Below are 24,483 nucleotides of genomic sequence, written 5' to 3'. Positions count from 1 at the left end.
TATAGAAGTTTTTCACCACCACCACCAGCTGCGTCAAAGGGTTCGGCCGCAGCGGCCGTTTCAAGATCCACGAAGGTGTGGTTTGGGGTGGCAAGGGTCGCCAGAGCGAATCCCCCGCGTGCACTAGGCTCTGACGGAACTATTAATTTTGTACTCCGCAACACGCTGAATTGATTGATACCACTGGGAACTTTCTGCGCCAAAGAGCTGGTGCGCAGATTTTATACGAATGGTGGAGATGTGTGGTCTGACACGATGGTTCACAAACCTGAGTTTATATAGCGGGTCGAAGGTACACGGACGAATTGCGGCAATCGAGTGCCGCCGTTACGCGCGCGCTGTTGCCTAGTGCTCTCTAAAGGCGTTGCGCCTTCATCGAAACGCTGCCTGTTTTCTTTTCTTTCCTTTGTTTTCTTTTTTTTTACAAAGAATTCTTTAGTACTCCTTTTCTTTCGTTTTACTTTTCCTCTCCTTTCTTTTAAAAGTTTTATGTCTTCCTTTCCTTTGGCGCTGGCTTGCCTTTGCACTTTCTTTTCAGTGGTCTTGATCCGTGCGTGATCCTCACTTAAATTTACTGTAGCGAGAGCTACATTATTCGCACTCTCGCCGTTTTGCTGCGGGCCTTCAGCGCCACTTGTGCGCATGCGCGAGGAGCCGAGTGACGTCACAGCCGCGCACCTGCCACTCGCATCCGACTGAGATGAGCCGCGGAGTGACGTCACAGCTACCGGCGCCGCGCGCCGACGCCTCTCGCCTCCCGAGACGGCCGCGTGTTTAATTTACGGACCGCCGGGCCGTCTTTCTGGGAATCGATAAATTTGAATAACGCGTGCCGCCTTTGCCACATGTCTCGTCTTTAATGCTTAACACGTAGCCATGGCGAAAAGGTAAACAACTAGACGCACCAGGGATATCCCAAGCAGAACTTTTTGCTGGGATAGTTGGTTCATTGTGGCAAGAGTGAAAACAGCGCGAAAGAAGCCCGAAGGCGAAACGAAGAAGGGACAGGAAAGAGCGCTGATTACTGACAACTGAATTTTATTGAGCGAAAGTCGTACAATATATAGGAAGGCAGTGGCCACGGTAATCCCATGCAGTCAACATCACATGGTGTAAAGAGCCACAAAAGCGATAAAAACATAACAGGGTGATAAAGCTAAAAGTCAGCTGAATCTCAAAAGGGATAATAATAAAATGAAAAAAAAGGTACACTTGATGACTATAAACAGTTAGTGTAAGAGCCATAGTAGGTGACAAGGATAAAAGCGACATAAACTGACGAAATGAATTTGTGGAAGGAATAAAAACTGACTGAATGTGACAACGTGGGGCTAAAAAAGTGCACAGACCTTAACAATAAAACGATGAAACAGTAATACTCAATGATCAAAACACGCGTAGTCGGCAATAAAAATTTAGCAATGTAGTTCCAATGTACTCTAAAATTTAGAATGTATTCAGCGCTCTTTCCTGTCCCTTCTTCGTTTCGCCTTCGGGCATCTTTCGCGCTGTTTTCACTCATGTCACAGGGATATACCGTACCTCTCGCTACGTACATCCTAGGATAGCTGAGCTAAGCTACTGCCAATTTATTTTTTCCTGTTCAATTTTTTTTTACCCGTTACTTCTTCGGTATACCTTTTCTTACCCGTCCGCATCTTTTCCTCCCCCTGCTCTTTTCTTGCTCGTCCGTTTTCTTTTCTGGCTTCATCAGCTCCGCACCAGCTGGCTTCTTCCCGGGCTACACCTCCGAACCTCTTGGGCCATCGCACTTTAGATTTCCAGTTGACCACGGAGGCGGAGTTTGTATAAGTCATCTACATTATGCTCCCTGCCGCCACCTGGGATGACGTCACGAAAAGTTCCGCCGCCACTCCTGCAGCCTTGCGGCGCAGACCATGTTCACATCTATCCTACAAGTAGCACGGCACTGGTTGTGTCTGAGATTCAGCACTCGCTTCCCCCGAGAAATTCGTTTGGAATTCGACCCGTGGAACTTTTTTTTCTGTAGTAATTTGAGTCACGCGGAAGGACCGCACATTGGTCGGTGGAATTGCTGAGCACGGCCAGTCGTGCTAGCGCATTAAAAACACCGCCCACAGCATAGAAGGGCCAGTACTACTTCAGAAGAGTAGTAATTTGGGCCTGTTGGTAGTTCATGATGAGGAAGTCAGAGCGCAAAAAAACAGACAAAGTGGAGGCGTGGACAGGAGAAGCGCTAACTTTCAACAACTGCTTTATTGAAGTGCGGGAAGGGAACCTAGCGGGGCCGCCGCGCATGCGCTAAACCTCATGTCTCCGAAACTTGCTGTTGTTAAACCCTGAGGCGCGTGTACAGAAGGTGGTGAAGGCATACATGGTTCAAAATAGTTAAGAGAATACACATTATGATAACAAAAATCGATGTTCTTTTGGAGTCATGTGCACTGAGGGCGTGCTGATGCATAGATCGAAGCACCACTATGTGAGAAAGTACACTGATATTTTCGCCAAAGGGTGCACTTGTCCATTTCTGCCAGCATGCGTTTCAAGATATTCTTATATTACGCCACGCATCTATTCTGTTCACCTCTGAATACGTCCGGTACACATCTAGCTGGTAGTGAAAAGGAGAAGAAACTCGCTGCACGTATCGATAATTTAGACTGGAAGGCTACGGCGCCCTCCTTGGTTGGCTCACGTGACAACAGCACACACGAATGAAACGGTCCTTTCCTCGAGAGAATTCCACTCCACTGGAAACAAGTAGCGAGGCTAATTTCCATTCAGACGAAGCTTACACTCTTTGCAATCCTTAAACATGTATAGGGTTTATATCTTATGGCGATAAAACTCGTTCTGGTGTACAATAACAATAAAAGCGGGAAAGTTGCGGACCTTGGCGAGCACAGTTCTGAAAGCAGAATATCCGGTGCAACAAAAATGCAAACGTTCGTCGCATATACACAAATTCAATTACGATATTAGTCCGTGGCATAACGCCTGCAGATGTACACAGTGGTGCAGTTTTCTTGTCCGTTTGACACTCCCCCTTATTCACAGATGTATTCTGTTCTAGTCATTATTGCGTGCCGGACCCTCACTCTTATGGCAGCTCATAGGACATGACGCCAGCGCTCTAAGTCGTGTCGAAGCACGCAAGACACGCCGGTATCCCACCAGCCTCAAAATTCGGAGCGTGCGAATTTAACAATAGGGCACTTTCTGGCATTTCAAGCGGAGTAACTGGACAGAGTGTTTCCGGCGTTTTCTGCATACCCGGACACTGCCTGTGTGAATGCGCTTAGTCTTAAATATGCGGAGTAAAAACTAAACCGCTTTGTCAAAGGAACACTTACGAACTACTCTCAGACAAGGAAACTCGGAGCATGACGTTAGAATTTGGACTCATTTTGGATCTCCGGTAACTCGATTTTTATGTGAGCAGTCCTATTCACAGGTAGTTAATACTTCGGATGTCCTTCCGAGACCCTCCAAGAAAATGAACGAGCAGATATACGTGGTAAAAAACAAACAAAAAAGAACAGATGAAGCACATCCATGATTCTCTACGCCGCCAGCACGATTAAAAGGAATCATATTCGATAGGAAAATATGCCTAAAAGACTTCGTGCATTCTGTCTTCACAGCCGATGAAATCAACCACATTGTACGCATGGATGAAAAAACCTGGGTCAGCTTTAGACCACGCGTTTCAAGACGGTTCACAAAGCTTCGAAGTACGTTTTTGTGAACCATCTCACATACTAGTGCTTGTTCTCTTTACGACATATTAGCGGAAACACTAGGGCAAGAAAAAAGCTGCTGCTCAACTGGTAGCATTGGTCTATACCAAAGAAAATTAGCAATGAAAACTATCTGTATAGCTGTAACGTCTGCGCCGGAAGGAGACTCTCGATAGGCTCATAATTAAGAGTACTACGACGAAAATAACCCGTGGCCAGCGTTACACACGAGTCAAAAATCTTCAAGCGCCTTCGAGCGAATAGCTTCGTCCTCAAGATAAGGTCTACACGGCCGGTAACTACTCAGTTTATGGAAAATAAAGGGGCTCAAACAAAGCGCGCTTCGCGAAAGTCTTCAAATAATACAATGCTGACAAAGTTTTGGCAACAATATTTGGCACACGAGTTGCGGGTCGCATCAACGCTACTCCACAGAAGTCTACTCTGCGTCCCACATGATATCAACGGCCCCGCCCTCACAGGAAGGCGCACTTGTGCTCCGGGTTCATGGGTGACCCCGCGGGGCAGCTGAAGGCCTGGGCGAATGGCTCGAAGTTGCGCATAGCTTCGGTGCATTCAGGCGACATGCGGCGGCGGTCGCTTCTCTCCCAGCAGGTCACGTGACAGGCCGTGAGGAAGAAGACCTGTTCTGCGCTGTACTCCTCCAGGCCTCGAAGCCGCAGGTCCCGATCTTCGCTGCGGAAGCGGAGGTAGGCCGCGTGCGCGATCTTCAGCGCAGGAAGGAGGGGGAAGAGCGCCGTTACGTTGCCGCCGGAAGTGACGTCGGCCGAGCACCTGCCCAGCTCCCACAGGGCTCGCCCGGGTGAGCCGATGTTGTGGGTGCTCCCTCCCCCGGGGTCGACGGCGGACGATGCCGGATCCCACGGTGTCTGTGTCATGTCTTCGCTGAGCAGAACCGTGAGCGCGTTGATAGTGCGCGCGAGCTGCGAGAGCCGATGAGGCGGGAATATAATTAAATGTCCGGTTAAGGGAGCTTGTCGCAAACACTATCGTAGCTTCAAGCTTACAGCTGTGGCACTGAGAGATACACACATATCGTAGAAAATTAACGGTGGCACCTTCCTTCTATTGGCTATTCATTCCTCGCGGACCACCGTCAGGAAAAATGTACTGTCCCTTCGTAGCTTCAAGCTTACAGCTGTGGCACTGAGAGATACACACATGTCGTAGAAAATTAACGGTGCCACCTTCCTTCTATTGGCTATTCATTCCTCGCGCACCACCGTCAGGAAAACTGTACTGTCCCTTTCATTTGCTAATAGCTCACAATCCTCCGTTTTGGCCAGACTGAAGAAGAAAATAACTTAACCATGTTAACCCAAAAACAGTGGATACAGCTCAATCGTGCGATTCAATTCCGGTGCATCCAATACAGCCCTAGCAGTGGTCTTGTTTGCAAAGTTGCTCACTACTGAGCCCGTTCGGTCGGCGTTGCAAAGGCGAGCTGAACAAATGGGGTGGAAAGCACGCGGACATACAGCACAGAGGAGGACACTGGATCGTCCTCCCGACTCTGGCTCAACACACGCCTCGTCTTCGGTGGGGTCGACTTCCCCTTCAAGCAGCTTCAAACCCACCGGTTTTGTCAAATGGGTGCAAGCCGTACAAACCCCCTAGTCCTACTTGGTGCTTGGGAAAGGACCTTGCGCCCGTGCCTGTGGGCTTGAACAAGCGCTTCGAAAAAGGGCCACATTGGTCTATAACGCAAAAGGAGGATTTCGGTCCCTCGCGATTAGCTCTTCAACCGAGTGTGAGCGATGCGATCAAAGGCCCTTCTGCAAGAACTTCACCCCAGAAGAGCCGAGCGCCTGGACGAGGGAAATATTGTGCCCATTAAAAAATCGGTGGGTATCCTCGGCCGCTGCGGATCCGACCCAGCACCTCCTCAAAGGAAGGGGGATGCTCTTCCACAAGGCCACCGCTTCGGTGGACCCCCGCTTCGAAGGTCTTGTGGTAGAGCAACAATGTGCTTTACCGCAACCCCCTGTGTGCGCGATTCCTACAGCTTACGGTTCCCACACATTGCTGGCGTTAATAGCAAACACATAGACACCAATAACGTTTCGGTTCTCTTGGCAAACTTCCGCAGTATAATACCGAAACTTCATGTTCTCAATTCATTCATCTACACATGTTCCGCGGATGTCATTGTCGGCACTGAAACCTGGCTTTCGGACGACATCCCCGACTCTGAATTGTCATTTCCGCCTTCGTTTCAAAATTTTCGTAAAGATAGGATCGGTTCTCGAGGGGGAGGAGTAATCATAACAATAAAAAAGGAATTTCGCCCGACCGTTGTACCTATTGACACAGGACTGGAAATGATTTGGGTCTCGGCACATGTTGGAACTAGAAAAATTATCTTAAGAGTTTTTACAGACCTCCTGACTCTGCATCTGATTTTACTGATTCCCTGAATGAAGCCTTAGAGCAGATAACACTTAAACATCCCAAATCAATTCTTATACTGTGCGGAGATTTCAACTATCCTTCTATCAACTGGTTGGATTATTCTGTCAGCCATCATAATAACCGAGCCGAATGTATTTGCTTTCTCAATCTGATGCAACTTTATCAACTAACTCAGCTGGTTCGTGAACCCACACGCGGCGATAATACCTTAGATCTAGTTTTCACCAACCGTCCTGACCATGCGTCTGCTTCTGTGCTGGAGGAAATCAGCGACCACAACATTATTCATTGCCGCTTCAGCTTGCCTCGCCCTGATAACGCAAGGATCAGCAAAGAGATACTGGATTACGCACGTGCAGATATACCTAAACTGAATAGCATTCTAACAAGCTTTGCAGCTGATTTCCGCCTCGACTTCACTAAACGTACTACTAATGAAAACTGGTGCTTATTTCGTGATAAATTAAAAGAACTTGAGAAGATATGCGTTCCCAAGTTCACAATCTCAAACCGAATAAATGATCCTTGGTTCACTAACGAATGCAAAAGGTACTTAAACAGAAAAAAGAGGGTATACAGAAGAGCTTCAAGAACTAATGCACCACTCGACTGGATGAAATATAAGGAAATTGCTGCGCTTACTGAAAGAAAACTCGAAGAAGAGAAACAAAAATACTATAACGACACACTTCCGAAACTATTAAAAAGTGATCCCAAAAAGTTTTGGCGCACTGTAAATCCTAAAAGCAGCAACATTTCACCAGCACTAACTACAGGAGAGGGCTCGCCCTTACCGTTAGACGAGTGCGCCGAAATCTTAAACAAATCTTTTAGTGACATGTTCACAAATGGACTCCCCACTGATAATTTACCGCCCATTTCTCCAACATACATACGGTTTCAATTTGCACCTATTACAATCACAACAAATGGCGTCGCCCGCGCAATCGACAAGCTAGAACTAAAAAAGGCCCCAGGACCCGATGGGATCAGTACAAAGATTCTGAAACTAACATGTCACGAATCATCTGGTTTGCTCGCGCTGATATTTCAACAATCTCTGGATACAGGACAGCTCCCGGAGGACTGGAAACAAGCACACATCATTCCCGTACACAAATCAGGAAGTAACACCGATCCAAACAACTTCAGGCCTATCTCACTTACTTGTATCTGCTGCAAACTACTAGAGCATATCTTCTTTTCCCACATCATGAACCATCTGAACCTAAATAACTTACTTCTCAAGAACCAGCACGGATTCCGGCAAAACCGATCATGCCAGTCACAACTCTTTGAGCTTGTGACTGACCTTCATCAATCAATACACATGTCTCATCTCACAGACGCCATTTTCATTGACTTTAGACGCCTACTGCTAAAGACCCGAAATTTACAGCTCGACGACAAAACAACTACATGGATCGAGCAATTCCTAACCGATCGTTATCAGTCGGTCAAAACTGAGAACCTGATTTCTAAACCCACTCGCGTATTATCCGGTGTCCCGCAGGGCTCAGTATTAGGGCCATTACTTTTTCTAATTTATATAAACGACATAGCCTCTAATATTACTTCATCAATACGGCTTTTCGCAGATGACTGCGTAATATACAGGCAGATAACCACCCCGACTGATGCACTAGCTCTCCAATCAGATCTAACAGAACTAACTGAATGGTGTTCAACGTGGCAGATGGATAATGTCAGTAAAACTAAGCATGTAAGATTCTCTAGCGTAGCAGAAACATCACAGAATAATTACCGGTTAAATAATAGTGGAATTGACTCCGTGTCGTGTATAAAATATCTGGGAGGGTTTTTCAGTCAGAACTTAACCTGGGGTGCTCACATTGAATATATAACTAATAAAGCCTTTAAAAAAATTGGTCTCTTGAAACGCCGTTTACCCCTTGCGAACGCTGAAACACGGCACAGCGCTCATACAACGCTTATCAGGTCATCTATTGAATACGCCTCTTGTTATATGGAACCCCTCCCACGCGATTCTTACAAATGCTCTAGAAGCAGTACAATATAAAGCCGTCAGATTCATACTGTCATCCTACCCACGTCATCAAAGCGTATCAGCAATGAAGCAAGCCATGAATCTTCAACCTCTTGCTACACGTAGAAAGTTCGCCCGGTTGTCATTATTTCACACCTTATACTATAGCGAAACGCCATTCTCCCGAAATCATATCTTTCCTGCACCTCATTGTTCAGCTCGCCTGGATCATGCGCATAAGGTACGTCCGATTTTCGCTCGCACACTAAAATATCAGAAGTCACCACTGGTTTTGTCAATAAATGAATGGAACTCATTGCCATCCAGCATTGTCGGCCATACTGAATTATCATCTTTTCAAACAGCTTTACTAACATTTTTGAACACGGAAAATGCATCATAGAGTGCTAGATGATTTACCGTGTCCGTGACTTTTTGGCGGGCCTTTTTTTGCTGAACAGCTCCGGAGCCTCTTTTGTGTGCCATTGTATTTTTAGTTACTTATTTTGCCCTAATTATTACTCTCCTGTTTCAACGTGTTGAATTTTGCGGTTTCAATGTGTTTTACTGCACTTAACCAAATGTTACCCAAACTCTGCCTTCTGTATATTTACCATCATTTGTTATGAGTTGATTTGTTATGTGTGCTTTCTTTTAATCATTCCCCCCCCCCCCCTATGTAATGCCCTCTTCTGGGTCTTAAGGGTAAATAAATAAATAAAAATAAATAAATTAGTCAAGGCCCCCTGTTTCCTGAGCGTAAATTTTGGAACCTCGAGCGCTTCCACTTACCTGCATTGCGTACATGAATCCGAGACCCCCGTAGGCCATGGCGTCCGTGCCTTCGTCGGCGTAGTACGGCGCGGCGAGTGCAGCCACCCCTACGGAAATCACATTCGTCACGGGGCTGTACGCAGCCAGGTGGGCGGACTGCACACGAAACAACCGAAGGCTCGCCTGGTACTCTTCACTGCCTAGTGACTTCTGCAGCTGCTCGCGACTCAAGCGCCAGTGGCCGAAGAAGCTCTGCTCCATTTTGTAGTCGCGTCCGTAAAGGATTTCCAAGCTCCGGTTTGTCATGTACTCTTCCAGAGGCCATATCACGGTGCTGGTGTTCTGCAGCCGCGTGCCGACAGCACGGACCGCTTTGGTGTCCAGGGTGGACCAGGAGCCGACCTCCGAGAGCGCCGTCTTGTGCAGAGTGCTCAAGAGATCCGAAACGTCGAGTCTGTGCACTTCGGGCATTACGCTGTCGTCGGCGCCCGAAAAAAGCATCGTGTACACGAGGGCAGCGTTTATACCGCAAGCCATCGGATAGAAGAACTCGGACAGCGGGTGTTTCATGAAGAGGTCTCGCACCGAGCTACTAGCGATAGGGGCAAGGAGCTGGATGAACCACCACGCCGTATGGAAGGTCACCTCCTGGGCTGAGTAAGAAGCGAAGAGCACACGCATGACATCCAGCAAGTTGCCATTTGTGGCGATGAGTGTGTCCTCTTCATTCAGGGGCGGTTTCGCGGTGAAGGCGGATTGCAGCGCCTCGACCCAGTCACGAGCTCGCAGTTTTGGCACCAGATGTGGTAATTGACGAATCAGCAGAAAACGAGGCCTCGGGTGTGTAGCGGCGAAAAACAGCGACAGATTTCCGAGGATAGAGCTCTGAATGTTACTGCTAGCCTTTGCGAATTCAACAAATGCAGGCAATGCGGATCTTTCTCCAAAGGTTCCGGATAAGACCCAGTCGCCAACTGTTTTATAGAAGCCTTTGTACTTATTAACCTCTTTATCTATTATGTTCATAATTAATGGCATACCCGATGGGCTTATGGATACCGACCGCCGGTGAGCGGTGCCGTGCCATGGCTCTATGAACTCAACATAGAACCACAATGGCGTGGCCCACAGGACGGACAGGTTTACCAGAGTCCGCAAGGGTATTGAGTAATCGGCGGTGTCTCCGAGCCGAGCATCGGTGGGGTCTAGCAGCCAGGGGAACAACTCTTTGCTCATAAATTCAACGAGGTTTTTCGAGTCGTCGGTGTCTTCGGCGGGGCCTTCCCGGCGAAGGCAGGAGTCTATCATTACCCTCACTCTTTTGCTCAGGGGCCGACGAAGGTCTTCGCGAAGCTGTGCTTGTCCCAGCAGCCAGTACGCCAAGCGAAAAAGTGGCACGGACTCACTAGGCCGGGTGTCTTCGTGCAGCCATCCGGAGCACACAAACTGGCCGAAATCTTCGCAGGCAGATTGTTGTATCTTGTCTTGTTTTAAGCCCAGCGCCTGCGCGTGATCCAGGCAAGCCCGTGTGGTGCAAACCGTGGGTAGAACACGACGACTGGGCATTGTCCTCGCAATGTAGAACACCACCGAAAGAAAGGTGGTGATGACAAAAAGCAGAAATACGACAGCTGCCGTCTTCCTCACGGGGTCAAGTTTTCGTCCAGTTAATCCGCGCGGCGGCGGTGAAAACGGAGACCCGATGCTCATCTGCGGAAGAATGACATTTTGTAAATGAACTCTGTCCAGCCAGTAGTGAAGACATCCCAACATCCCAAGACCTTCCTAAGAGCAGATGACTTCAAGCTACGATGCTCTGAACTTCGAAAAGAAGACTAATCCAAGTGGAGTGAGCAATCACTGGAAGTTGATCTCCACAGCCGATAACATTTGTTAATTTCCTTTGATATGAGTGATTATGGTTCGTTTACAGCAGCAGCAATGCAGGTCGGTGTATCGATAAAACCGCGCCGCTGCTCTTCCCCCTATTATTTGTCTTTAGCATCCTTCGATATCACATTGGACTAAGTACTCGAGGCTCGGAATACATTTTTGAATGTTTACACAGACTTGCTTACAATTTCACGTTCACAGAACTAATAAAAAAGCACAGGCTCAAGGGGCTGAGACTGAACGAATCGTAACTATGGGAAGTTAGCGCGGCTTGTTGTCAGTGATGACTCTGATTCTGCTGTGTTATGCCGCGGTGTTTTTACAGCTGTACTCTAGGCTTGGCGGTCAGCAGGAAGCTGCCAATCAGTGGAGATTGCGTCATAAACAGTTACACTGTCAGGAATTCATCAATCCGCTGAGCGCCACAAATGCAATACGCTTCCTTGAAAAAAAAAAATGGTATACACTGGAAAACATTGCTAAAAGCAAAAATCGTGGCGCTCTCCCGCCTTTACATCACATGTCGGAAATCCTACCATTTCAGACCACACGTAATTCCCAATTCCCTTTTCTACATGGACGACAGCGCAAGATCGATAGGCAACATCAGGGAAGGGCCAGCCTAAACAGTTTTGACCAGAGGAAAAAGACGTTTATGTTAACAAGCAACACGTTCAGTCACTTTTTGCATTCTAGGTGGTAAATGTTTTAGTTGGTTAAGCAAACAGAAGTTACATTCATATTCATCTTCTGAATGCATTGTTTCCCTGAAGCATCCGACTTTCCAGTTTTGTAGCATAGCTGCTAGCTGCGGTGCTCTTTTGTCACCACCGCACCTGCGGTCCTTGAGCCGTTGTAAAATATTGCTGGCAGCTTTTGGTCTGTGTACTAACACATCAGCGCCGTAGAGAACAGCACGTTGAGCCTACAGGTTAACTTAAGGGCGTTTTTAACGTCCAAATCAAGCACGGCTGCTTGAATTTCAAAAAGCGGTCTCAGCATGTCTCCTGATCCCCAGTACTGCAGAAACCACCGAAAGAATACCACGCACCATGAAAACAGAGCATAAGGAGGCAAATATCTGATTGTAAAGCATAAAGAATAATAGTCGTGTCTTGCCGGGCATAGCATAAAGAGCATAAAGCATAAAGAATAATACTTATCGGGAAAAACAAATCTTTACGCCAAACACGGCAAGTAATCAAAGAACTGACCTTAAGGCTACACACTCCCTCGATAGACCGCCCAACTCAATTCAGTGAGTTTGCGGCTTCCAGTGTCACTTTTTCTTCAGCTCGGCAAGGGTGCAGAGATGGTATTATTTCCACAGAATGACACGAGTTGTGTAACGATGATGAAACGTACCTGGTCGCGTATTTAAATCAGTCACATCACATTTTTGAATCCGTCAAGTATTCTTAAGCAACCTATCGGTATTCGAATAGTCAAGTGATTAAATAACCTATTTATTAGGACAGTCATCTTCTTTGCAATGCAGAATCCCAGTGATCCCAATACTCAACAATGATCCTTCATCCGTATGATTATGGGCCCCATGATTCCGCAACCTGTGACCCTTTGTAAAGATGACTCAAAATCACTCGTTGTTAGCCAAACGGCCTTTTTCTGAATTATATGACGACTGCGATTCCCCGCAATGCTCACTACCCAGGGTTACTGGAGGCTCTTTGTTTTGCCGCACTGCACCCCGACAAATCTGAGCTTATCAAGACAATCTGACACAGCACAACGAGCATTTCCTAAAAGGAAGGCGCCGCATACCATTTCCTGTAGTCCTTTGAAAGCTTCCGCCTCTTCAGCAGACCTCCGCTTGGTCAGCGTCTTGGGGGCTTCTAATGAAAAGAGACGACGGCAGAAGATGAGAATACGGTAAACGGGTGTTCCTGCCCAACCGACTCGCGTTATGTAACACTGAAATCATCTGCTGTTACGAATGCGTGAAGTGGCTATTTTGCTCTTAGCTGCAGAAAGAGCAGTATACTCCACATGTGCAAATTCAATTCAATTCAATTTATTCTCCAGTTATACGCTGGAACGTTCTCCGGGCTAAAAGGACCGACTGGGCCTTGACTGAGTCCCGGAGACGTTTACAGAGCAGCGACAGGCAGTACATACGGAGAAATACTATACAATACAAAAGTTAAACAGAGTATACACATATAAAAAGTACATACATATATACAAAGCACACAAAAGAGGACACTTATACAGAGTTATATAACTACAAAATGCGAGGAAGAAGGCAATTACAATTTACTAAAGTATTCGTGTAGCTTTTTATGCGAAAAGTTATTCATATCTTTATGGCAATTAAGGCAATTACAATTTACTAAAGTATTCGTCTAGCTTTTTACGCGAAAAGTTAATCATATCTTTATGGCGATTTAATATAACAGGTAGATTGTGCTTTATGGACTGCAATTTATAATTGGTGCGAAAATGAGGAACGAGCCAAGGGTCGGTGTTACGGGTAGCAACATTGTGTTCGTGGCGTGTCAGTGAAGATACACGTTTAAAAAAAGATTAGAACTCTTTTGTGGAAAAGAGAAATGACTTCAAGATGCGATACTCATAAAAGTGATGAATTCGGATAATATTGTAGTCAGCAAAACTATCGGCGGTGGTCAAGCCAGTATCAATATTTGCGATGTGGCGCATAATTTTATTTTGAAGGATACTGATTTTGTTTATGTTGGTTTGTGTTGTGGTAGCCCAAACTAGATTAAAATAGTTTATTTGAGAGAAAAATAAGCCATAATATACTTGAAGCCTAGCTTTTAAAGGAAGTAACATTCGACAGCGGGATAGCGCGCCAGCAACTACAGAAAGCATCTTACAGATGTGACCGATATGATTGTTCCAGCTCAAATCGCTGTGAAACGTTATGCCTAGGATTTTATGTTGTTCGACGAGTTCGATAGGTTGGCCTTGATATTGTAGTGCGCTGTTCATTTTAAAAATCTGATTTCGGGCGCGAAATAATATTGCTTTGGTTTTGGTAGCATTAAGTTTAAGAAAATTAGCCTGTGACCACATGCATAGTTTACCGAGTATTTCATTACATTTTACAACTAGTGTGTTTGGGTCACTACAAGTAATTAGAAAGCTACTGTCGTCGGCATAAATGAAAAATTTAACTGTTTTGTCAATTTCCACTAAATCGTTAATGTACATGTTAAAAAGAACGGGCCAAATATACTTCCCTGCGGCACGCCGCAGACAATAGGTAACAAGGAAGATTGTTGGCTGTCTAGGGATACGCATTGTCTTGTGTTACTCAGGTAGGACTCAAGCAGCATTAGCGGTTCTCCACGAATGCCGTATGAATGTAACTTGCCAAGAAGAATTTTATGGTTTAGGCAGTCGAAGGCCTTACTAAAATCAATGAAAACGCCTAGTGTAAATTGGTTGCTGTCAATGTTTTGTACAATTTCTTCTTTTATTTCCAATAACGCTGATTCTGTTGATCTACCCTTTCGAAATCCGAATAGCGCATCGCTAAGAATATGAAATTTTTCTATGAATTTTGTTATGCGGAAAAAAATTATTTTTTCAAGTCCTTTTGACAAGACGGGAAGCACTGAAATCGGCCGATAGTTAGACATTAGGTTTTTGTCGCCGCTTTTGTAAATTACCGATACTCTGGCTACTTTCATAGCGTCTGGAAATGTATGTGTTGCAATTGCCAAATTAAATATGTGGACAAGCACAGAAGTAATATATTCAAGGACATATTTGATTGGCTTGATTTGCAAGTTATCAAAGTCGAGGGCTCTACTGTTTCTAAGGTTCAGAAATGAACTGAAAACTTCAGATAAATTTGTTGGTTCGAAGAAAATACTTCCCAAAGGAACATTACTGATATTGACTGTGTTTTGGGGCACGTGTGTGGCATTACTGATTGGCCCTGCTATATTTACAAAGTGATGATTAAAATGGTCACCAAGCTCTTTTCCAGATAAGTTTTCGTTGGCATGTAATATGAATTTCGGGGCTTGATCAATGTTTCCACGATTTAAGACCCTATTTAATATTTTCCAGATAGCAGTGGGGTGCTTTCTAGAAACATCGACGAACAGCTGCTGGTAGTAGGTCATTTTCGCTTGTCGTAGTGTAGAATTTAACTTATTCCTAGTAGTCTTAAATTCTTTCAATGCCATTTCTGACCTTGAGAGCAGAAATCTGTGGTAAAGACGGTTTTTGTTTCTGATCATGCAGATATGCTCGTGTGAAATGAACCCACTGCGTGAATCTAGAGTACAAAAACAAAACCTGGTCGACGCCTAACCTAGCCTTAAGAGTGTCATGTGATAGCGTTACAGATCCCTCCCTTTCTCGTCTTTCCTTCCTTCTCCTCTTTTTTGACGAGGTTCTGCCTACATGCGGAATTATTTGTTCTACTTTACCTTACTTGCCCCCTGTCGCGAACCCAATGGGCAGGTAGCCACCGGCCACTGTAGGCAAGCTGCGATGACGTCACATGGTCACGTGACCTCTGAACACAGATCATTAATTTTAATTCTGGTTACCATGCCGGCGGATTGCTCACAGTCCGGGGGTGAGATTGTCACCTGCCACGGTGGGCAGGATTCCGATGACGTTGCAATGTCGGGTGACCGATCTCGACCAGTAAGAGTGGCTAATCAGGGCTGGTAGCGATGACGTCACATGGTCACGTGACCTCTGAACACTAATCATTAATTTTAATTCTGGTTACCATGCGGGCGGATTGCTTACAGTCCGGGGGTGAGATTGTCATCTGCCACGGTGGGCAGGATTCCGATGACGTTGCAATGTCGGGTGACCGATCTCGACCAGTAAGAGTGGCTAATCAGGGCTGGTAGCGATGACCTCACGTGGTCACGTGACCTCTCTCAAACTATCAGCGAATTTCGTCGGGACCGAAGGTGTCTTGGTGATACTAACGGGAAGGTGATAGACTGGGGATACTTGGCGAGAAGATGGGAGCGGTGTCCTTCGCGTACACCTTTATGAGCAATCATATTTTGCGCTGCAAGGAATTGCCGGAAGTTAGTGCCCAAGAGGCCGCCCCGTGGCTCAGGGGTTATGGCACTAGGCTGCTGACCCGAAAGGCGCGGCTTCGATTCCGGCCACGGCGGTCGACTTTCTATGGAGGCAAAATTCTAGAGGCCCGTGTACTGTCCATGTCAGAGCACGTTAAATATCCCCAGGCGGTCGTAATTTCCGGACCCCTTCACTACGGCGTCCCTCATAGCCTGAGTCGCTTAGGGACGTTAAACCCCATTAACCAAACCAAACATAGGAATAAACAAAGGGCAGGAGTTGGTACAGAACCATTGTACAGCAGCCCAGACGCATGGAAGAACGCTTGCCGCATTGAATCAGCAACCACAGGGGTAAGAAGCTGAGTTTCTTTTAAATGTTTGCTTTGAACACTGCTCGGCTGCTCTGACCTACAGGTCCAAAAGGCACTGGCTGAGCGCGCTCGGGCAGCCGCCGACGCCACTGGGGTCCGGTAGTAGAACCCCACCTAAGACCCCTTTAGAGTCGGTCCAGTCATACCTCCTTGTACCAATAACAGTCGTTCATTATCATCATCACTGCATTCCGCATGCATGGGTTGGATTCGCAACTACACCACAATTTTCTTCTATTTTTTATTAATTGACGCCGCTTCAAAATCATATCTGCACCTTAATGCGACCTTCAAGATTTGTACGCGAGAAATGGAGCTTTCTCTCCAAAAAGCAAACAAGGTCTCCCTCGCTCAGCGGTGAGGTGCCATACACTGTTCCCTACACCTTTGGGAAAGTTCACGGCTAAGCATATTTCCCACCAGGTTATTGCTTCCCTCTGAAGCAGCACGGCTCTGAAGCCAGAGAGAGCAGGGATGGCCACTACGTGCTGTGATAACGCCGCCAACGCACATTGTAGAACAACGGCATACTTGCTGTATGAAGAGGAACACTTAAGTCGCATTTGTAACAACCAGTCGCTTCGTTAAAGGCGGCAGACGAGTTTTCTCTTTGCCGGTTCAAGTCGACAGGCAGAATCGTAACGCCAACATCTCACGTGTGGATATTAAGGCGAAAGCCTTTAATGCCTCATACTGTCGTTAGCAGACGCGTCGGCAGCCGTGTCGACAGACGCGTCGGCAGGAGTTTCGACAGATGCGTCGGCAGCCGTGTCGACAGACGCGTCGGGAGAAGTGTCGACAGACGCGTCGGAAGGAGTGTCGACAGACGCGTCGGCAGCCGTGTCGACAGACGCGTCGGCAGATTCGTCCGCCTTTCGGCCTCACTGCTTAAAAGGCTCAAGGTTCCAGCATGAATTAAGGCGCATCTAGTGAATGCATGGGCTTCATAAATAAAATAAAAGTAGTTAAGTCAAGAAAGAAAAATAAAGAATAAAAATAAGAAAATAAACGAAAATAAAAACAAAATAAATATAAGATGTGGGAATAAAAATAAAAAACAATAAAATTAAGACAATGAGCAAAAAATAAATAAAAAACAAAATATGAAAAATAAGTAAATAAAAACACAGTGGCCAGGAAACGCATTCGCCTTGGAGCACTTTAGAGAGCCAAAGTGCCCCCTGAATTTTTCGCGTCGACCCTCGTGACGACTCTGACGCAATTACGAGTAGGCTCCGATGTGAGCAGGCTAAAACAGTGCGCCTCCAGAAACTAGGCAAAACCTACCGAGCATAATTCACTTTCATTACTACCACACTGCCCCGTGTGGTAAAGCGCTGTACGGAAAGTACCATCAACAGGCCGCTGTGGCTCAGTGGGTTAGAGCGCTCGGTTTGTGAGCCCGAGTTTCCGGGTTCGAACCAGGCCACGGCGGCGCGTTTCGATTGCGACGATACACAAAGGCGCCCGTGTGCTGTCCAATGTCCGGAGCCCTCTACTACGGCACGCCTTTCTCTCTTCCTTCTTTCACTCCCTTCTTCCTCCTTAACGGCGCAGCTGAGGTGTCGACGGACAAGTGAGACACTTACCGCGCCATTTCCTATCCTCTGTAATTTTTTAACAGTAATACTTAAAAAGTTACCTATTCAATATTAGTTGACCAGCCTTCTCGCGAGCACGTCTTAACTGTATTCTTAAAAATTACACTGCTGACAATGCTATGGGGATAACCGCGGTAACAGAGAAAGCCTATGTTTTAAAATTTGTGACCATTTTACGTAAAACACCCTGTATAGTGGTGATAAAATACCTAATAAAATAGCAAACAAGAAAGGTGCCAAAAAGGGAGACAGGGTCTCATTACCACTATTAATAGCATATTTACAGGAGATATTATAACTGGATTGGGAAGCGTTGGGGATAAAAGTTAATCGAGAATATCTTAGTAATCCTTGATTTGCTGATGACACAGCTTGCCTAATTAACTCAGCGGAGCAAGCGCAAACCATGATCCAGGAATTAGACAAGCGAAAATTAATGTGAAGAAATGCAAAGTAATGTAGTAATGTCAGACAGTCTGGAAAGGAAACAACACGAGACTGAAATAGCTAGGAGAATAACAACAACACGGTGCTGTGAACTTAGCAGCTATTCTCAGATGATGAATGACAGTTTACCAGTATCCTTCAAGAGGAAAGTGAACACCTCTATCTTGAAGTACTAACGTTTGGGGCAGAAACGTGAAGGCTAACGAAAAGGGTTGAACATAAATTGAGGAGAACGCTGCCAGCCATTGAAAGGACAGTGATAGGTGTAACGTTAAGAGACCGGAAGCGGGCCGAGTTAGTGAGGGAACAAACGCGTGTTATTGACATCCTAGTCCAAATCAAGAGGAAGAAATGGGCTTCGGCGAGGCATGTAATGCAAAGGGGGGATAACTGCTGATCGTTAAGGGGAAGCGCATCAGGGTAGAGTGAGTCATGTGGGCAGGTGAGATTAGGAAGTTGCGGTATGAGGTGGCCGCAGCTGGCAGAAGACAGGGTTAACTGGAGAGATATGCGAGAGACAGGTCCTGCAGCGGACATAGGCTGATGATGATGGCGATGATATATCGTGCCACACCATACACAACAGCACAACACTCACTGAGACCGCCTTGACCTGTTGGATACCGTGCGTCGAGGTTCAAAGGATCGTGGAAAGATGCGGCGTTCTCGTTCGGTGCCTCCGACACGGAGACCACGACTTCTGGCCCCGACAGTGCCCCAAGGGAGGCGGCCATGTTGGAAATCATCTGAGACGGGACGTCGGTGTCGGGCTCCTCGTTCGGGCTGGCGCATGGCAACATGGACGCTACGCCACTGGTAGATGCCCTGTAGAGGATGAAAGAGCAGGGGTCATCCGATCGAACACTGTTCTAAAGGTGCAACCAGGACAACAAAAAGAAGGCACACGCTCCGCACTGCTGGTTCCACCTTTGCGCATTGTGACCAACTATCCCAGCAATTTACAGTATGGAACACTGTTGTGCTCTGGAATATGAAATTTTTACCTTTAGATTTTCCGGCCATCCCATTATTTTTGTTCGCTTTAAGACCAGTTGTTATGCACGTACATTAATTCACCACCCATATCTTTGCGTTATTTTCAGTCCCTCTTAAACCACAAGCTTTTTGTGTGGGAGCCTTGTAGACTCCTGTTTTACTCAGCATTTTTTCAAGATCCAGAATTTTAACCAGCCTCCATGTGCCGACCAGCCTTAAGTCATATCCACTGAGCCACCACGGCGGGTGGTTGATCATTTTTAAATGCAGCGCTACAGGCAGCAAGGATCGAACTGATCATGATGAAATAACCTGGCATTTGATTCGATGAGGAGTCAGCTAATTCAATACACATGAACTGCTGCTGAGTCCGCTCAGCCTACATCGCGATATATGATCATTTGGCCCTGACGGCTGTGCTTAGAATTTTCCCCTTGACAAATGGTGTCAGTCGCCGTATGGCACTGTAGCAAAAACTTTATAGTTTTCAGTTTTTTAAATATAGAAGAATATTACCCGAACGGGCTGTAAAGGTGGCACTGAAAAGCATGACCTGTGCACGGAATGTGCTTTAGGTGAGCGTGCTGTGCATAGGATATGAAGCGGACGCTTCAGACGCAAAATATTGTCACAGCACATCGTCTAATCAGCTGCGCGTAACTGTTCGCTGAAACTTTTTATTGCCGGTTGAATTTTCTGCTTTTTCATTAAACGGTTTCTCTCTCTCCTCGCTCAGATTTTACCGAACATTGCAGGTATCTCTACACACGCGGTATTATTATTTTTCATTTCTTTTCCTGATTCCACACATTATGTAACACCTCCCCACCCCCGAGGGGTCTTTAAGAAAATGAAATGAAATGGAACAGGATGGGTCGCGCATGCACTGAATGCATACGAATGCCCCTACCAGGCACCCGCAGTGGTGCTTAGTGGCTATGGATTCCGGTTGTAGAGGCTGAGGGCCCGACAGCCCAGTTTCGAAGGAAGCGAAATGCAGGAGATACCCGCATGCAGGGCGCTGTCAGTGCACGTAACGAACGTCAGGTGGTCGAATTCGTTCGGAGACCTTCCTCGTGCCGTCTGTCCTATAGCCCTGAACGTGACATGCCGTATCATACAACAAGATTTCATACCACTGGATAAGTTACGAAGAAAAAAAAATAACTGAGGTTTAGGTCTGGTTAAACAGGGCAAGTTGCGTAAGCAGCGTGGAGCCTGGTGGAACGCGGCTGAAACAGTTGCTATGGCAACGGCGCGCCATCTGTTTGACCTCGCTGCGGCTGAAGGTCGACCGTGGCCACCGCCGGGAGCTATGTGAGGCTCGAAACTTGGAGTAGTATTGCTTACGCAATAAAAAAATTGGAGTGAACACTTTCTCTCCACCTTAAGGGTATGACGGGATAGCCTAATGGGTTAATTCCCATATATGCAGAAGGACATTCTCTACTTTAAGTTCATGGATTCCTGGGAGTTCTCGCGCCGCTCCGGGCGCAGTGGCGCTGCGGTTAAGCGATGCGCCTCTGCCCTTGATGGCAAGTGCTCCAAGCGTTAAGACTATGCTCTTCCAGAGTGAGCAGATATTAATTTAACTCCCTCCTGCCGCGGTGGGCAATTAGCTCGCTTTTACAGATTGTGATGAAGCCGCAAGGTCACGTGACCTATTTGGCCCGCCTGCCTTTCATGTGCTCTCTGGTGACGACGTGCCAGAGTTATGCCCACGATTTAACGCTCACAATGACGACACCGGATTTTCTGGATAATGGGGCCTTTAACGCTACCTCATTATTCATGGGCAGCCACTAAACATGCTACATAGGTAGAGGGGTTTCTTTCTAACAGGAATTCTTGATTGGTTAGATCAGATATGTACTGTTCGCGCCAGGCGATATAGAAATTTAATTAACTCACCCTCCAAACTGTAAGGGGACGCTCAAGCGCCGCCGTCCGATCGACTGTCGAGCCATGGGATGTATCATTATATTGCACCTGTGCAAGGAGCAAAACACTCACACCTGTGCGGACTCCGAATGTCGCGAAACCGATCTGACGTCCCTTAACCTCCTAACGGGCACATGTTACGCGCTAGCGTTAAATCTTGTGTCGGCGTCGTGAGCGAAATATCACTGGCATGCTCTGGCAAGTGGTCGCCAGAAAGCAACCTAGGAAGCAGGTGGACTATCTAGCTCACGTGACCTTGTGGCGTCATCACAACCTGCCCACGTGATAGCGAGAAATATGGCCTCCATGGAAGTAGCAATTAACGATTGGTCGCTCCGGAAGAGCAAAGTCCCACCGCTGAGAGTAGTTGCCATCGCAGGGCACTGGCACATCGCTTAACTGCCGCACCACTGTTCCAGGAGTGATGGAGGGACACCCAGGGATCTATGAATGTAAAGTTGGGAATGACTAAAGAAACGGACAGACACAAGCGCTGACTTATGAGTGATGATTCTAATGCTAAGATGGCGCAATAAATAGGAAAATCTAAGCACGACCAACAGGCGGCATTGCATCGTTGATCGAGTACGTCAACAAACCAGGAAGAAAGAAGGAAGGTCGTAAAACAAGCGCTAGTCACTTAGCTGCTGAAATAATCTTTTTCAGTGAGCGCAACAGATGGCTTGCTCACGCACTTTTCTTGCTTTTGATGAATCAGGAACGCTTCAACTATTTCTCGCATGCGCTGGTCTCTATGCTTGTACAAAACAGTTGTCCTACTGAAAGCTATAGAACTAAACTAGAGAACTAGAGATTAACCTGCATATATGAGAATTAATCCATTATTCGATATATCGCGTCATACCCATTGGAGCAGCTTGACTGTCCATTCCATTTTTTTTTCTTTGAAAAAGGCATCAAATAGGTTTGGTTTATGGGGATTAACGTCCCAAAGCGACTCAGGCTATGAGGGACGCCGTAGTGAAGGGCTCCGGAAATTTCGACCACCTGGGGTTCTTTAACGTGCACTGACATCGCACAGTACACGGGCCTCTAGGATTTTTCCCCCAAAGAAATCCAAACGCCGCGGCCGGGATCGAACCTGCGTCTTTTGGGTGAGCAGCCAAGCACCATAACCACTGAGACAGCGCTGCGTGATTTAGCACTTCACTTCACTTCACTTTATTTTCCTTAAAGACCCTTTTCCAGGGTGTTACATGAGGGGTGGGGTTTACAAAATGCAGGAATCAACAGTGCTTGAAAATGATGATGAACATATTATCGCAGCAATATTATTGGGCGGCCATCTCTTGGGGAACCACGAAATGCTTTCGATTACGAATCCTATGCTTCCTACTTCTGAGTTAAACCGCTGCCAGGAAACACACGACAAGCTGCACTCGTCCTGAGCCAGATACGACCGTCAGCTTGTGACGAGCCCGGCTCGTCCGTGCTTCTCCACGGGACTAAGCAGCTGCAGAAACTGCAAGGTTTGTCGCTCTGAGGTTAGGAACGCGCGTTCCTGCGCTGCATTCGCTACAAAATTTCGCAGCTTGGCGGATGGCGCAGGATGACTTTGTTAGGGTTGGTTAGGGGTAACTCAAGAGCGGGTATTCGAGGCAGAGAGGAACAGCAGCCGCCGTCATTTAGCCCCAGGTTATGTCTGCGTACATACGATAGCCGGGAGCCCCTTAGGCTGAGAAACACTGCAGTCCCTTCCACGATATGCGAGATATTTACCCTTGAAGCGTGGTTGGTGGTGCCGCGACAGGAGTGGACCGCGTCGTGCTGTGGTCCTGGTCGGGTGGCCGGTCCGTGGCCTTCGACGACTTGCGGCCAACGCGAGGGGAACGGCTTCTGGTGCCAATCGAAGACATGGCGGCTGGAGGAGCTCGTCGGGTGTTGTTGTTGTAGCGTATGAAAAGGGGGCGTGCAGCCGGCTCTCAGGGAGACCTTCTTCTGCCTTCTCTGTCACGCGCAGTCCAACCCACGCGCACGCAAATGGCGATCCTCTTCCTTTTTTTCAACAGCTCCAGCGACACGGGGGACTTCGGAAGTAGGCTGCGTGAGCGCTGACAGCCAACTTTGTCGCTGTTGTAAGAATTCTTGCTTGAGAAGCTTCTGTGGAGAAGTTTGAGGCTTGTTTGAGAAGTACTTTTGCAGGACGAGTTACTTCACGGTCGGCGTAAATAAGCTGCAAAATGGAAAGAAAAAAAATGACGGTCGATTTGCGTACTTCAGCCAAATGCAAGTTAGGTGCTATGGCATTTCGGTTTCGCTTCAGTCCCGGTTATCGGATCCATTGTTCACGGCTGGAAGTTGTTGATATAGCGACATTGAGTTAATGATCATATATGCGGACTTAGTTATTCTCTATTTTACATTCATAGATCACTGCGAGTCCTTATACCACTCCTGGTGCATTGGTGCAGCGCTTAAGCGGTGCGGCCCTCCCATGCACCGACAGGGCCAGTAGTCGACGGGGCTCTTGAGACATAGGTTGAACTTCCAGAGCTATGATTAACTAAACTTCCTCCTGCAACAATGGGCAGTTTGCCCACAACTCTATGGGAGGTGGCAGGTGGGCACCTTGCCAGGTAAAGTGCGTCTTTGGGCAAGTTGGTAACATTCTTGTTTCATACCGACAGCGAAGAACCACAATCACAAAAAGAAGGAACATGGACAAAACATGGACGAACGCTGCAATGAAATGAAAGTTTGCTTACGCGAGTTACTAAGTCTAAATGTAATGCTTTGAATCTTTTCTTTGGTGCTAAGACGCACAAACCCGGGGTCCCTTTTCCGATTATTGTAAGTGAAAAAGGCTCTTGATAGTTACATGCTAGCCAATTTCTCCAAACATTTTTGAAATAGCTTACTGATCACGATTCGTTCCTTATTAAAAATTCTAAGGACGTAGTTAATTTTCTCAGGACCGACCACAACATAGGTTTGCATTCTCTGTCGATGTAGAGGATCTGTTTTATTCTATACTTCGCCGAGAGTTGTTGGCCTCTTTGAGACAATGTGTTGATAAGAGTAGTGTTGTCCCTTTTCAAAATTCAGCTGGTATATCTGTTCACATTTTTTTTACTCTTTTAGAATTTTACCTTGAAGGGACTTTTATCGCTTTTAACAGTTACCTCTATTTCCAGATGAAAGGCAGTTGCATTCGATCTTGCATCGCACCCGTATTAAGCGACATTTCTTTAGCCAGCATTGACCAAGTTTTAAGCGCTGTTTTTA

At 46.7% G+C, this 24,483-nt stretch overlaps 1 protein-coding gene across 1 annotated transcript; it reads right to left on the bottom strand.

Moving 5' to 3' along the window:
• Positions 1–4,201: 4,201 nt before the first annotated feature.
• Positions 4,202–23,114, bottom strand: LOC149367183 (endothelin-converting enzyme 1-like). The gene is made up of 5 exons (XM_089573040.1): positions 22,978–23,114; positions 18,905–19,125; positions 12,616–12,683; positions 8,959–10,650; positions 4,202–4,669 (listed from the first exon to the last, which is right to left on the bottom strand). The coding sequence occupies exons 1-5, from the start codon at positions 23,112–23,114 to the stop codon at positions 4,202–4,204; spliced, it is 2,586 nt and encodes an 861-aa protein (XP_089429166.1).
• Between the last annotated feature and the right edge of the window lie 1,369 nt (positions 23,115–24,483).

Source organism: Amblyomma mixtum, chromosome 1, assembly GCF_055824585.1.
Source record: "Amblyomma mixtum isolate Tamu chromosome 1, ASM5582458v1, whole genome shotgun sequence".
Lineage (NCBI taxonomy): Eukaryota > Metazoa > Arthropoda > Arachnida > Ixodida > Ixodidae > Amblyomma > Amblyomma mixtum.
Note: the sequence above shows the minus strand (reverse complement) of the source record. Positions and strands in the feature narration are given on the sequence as shown.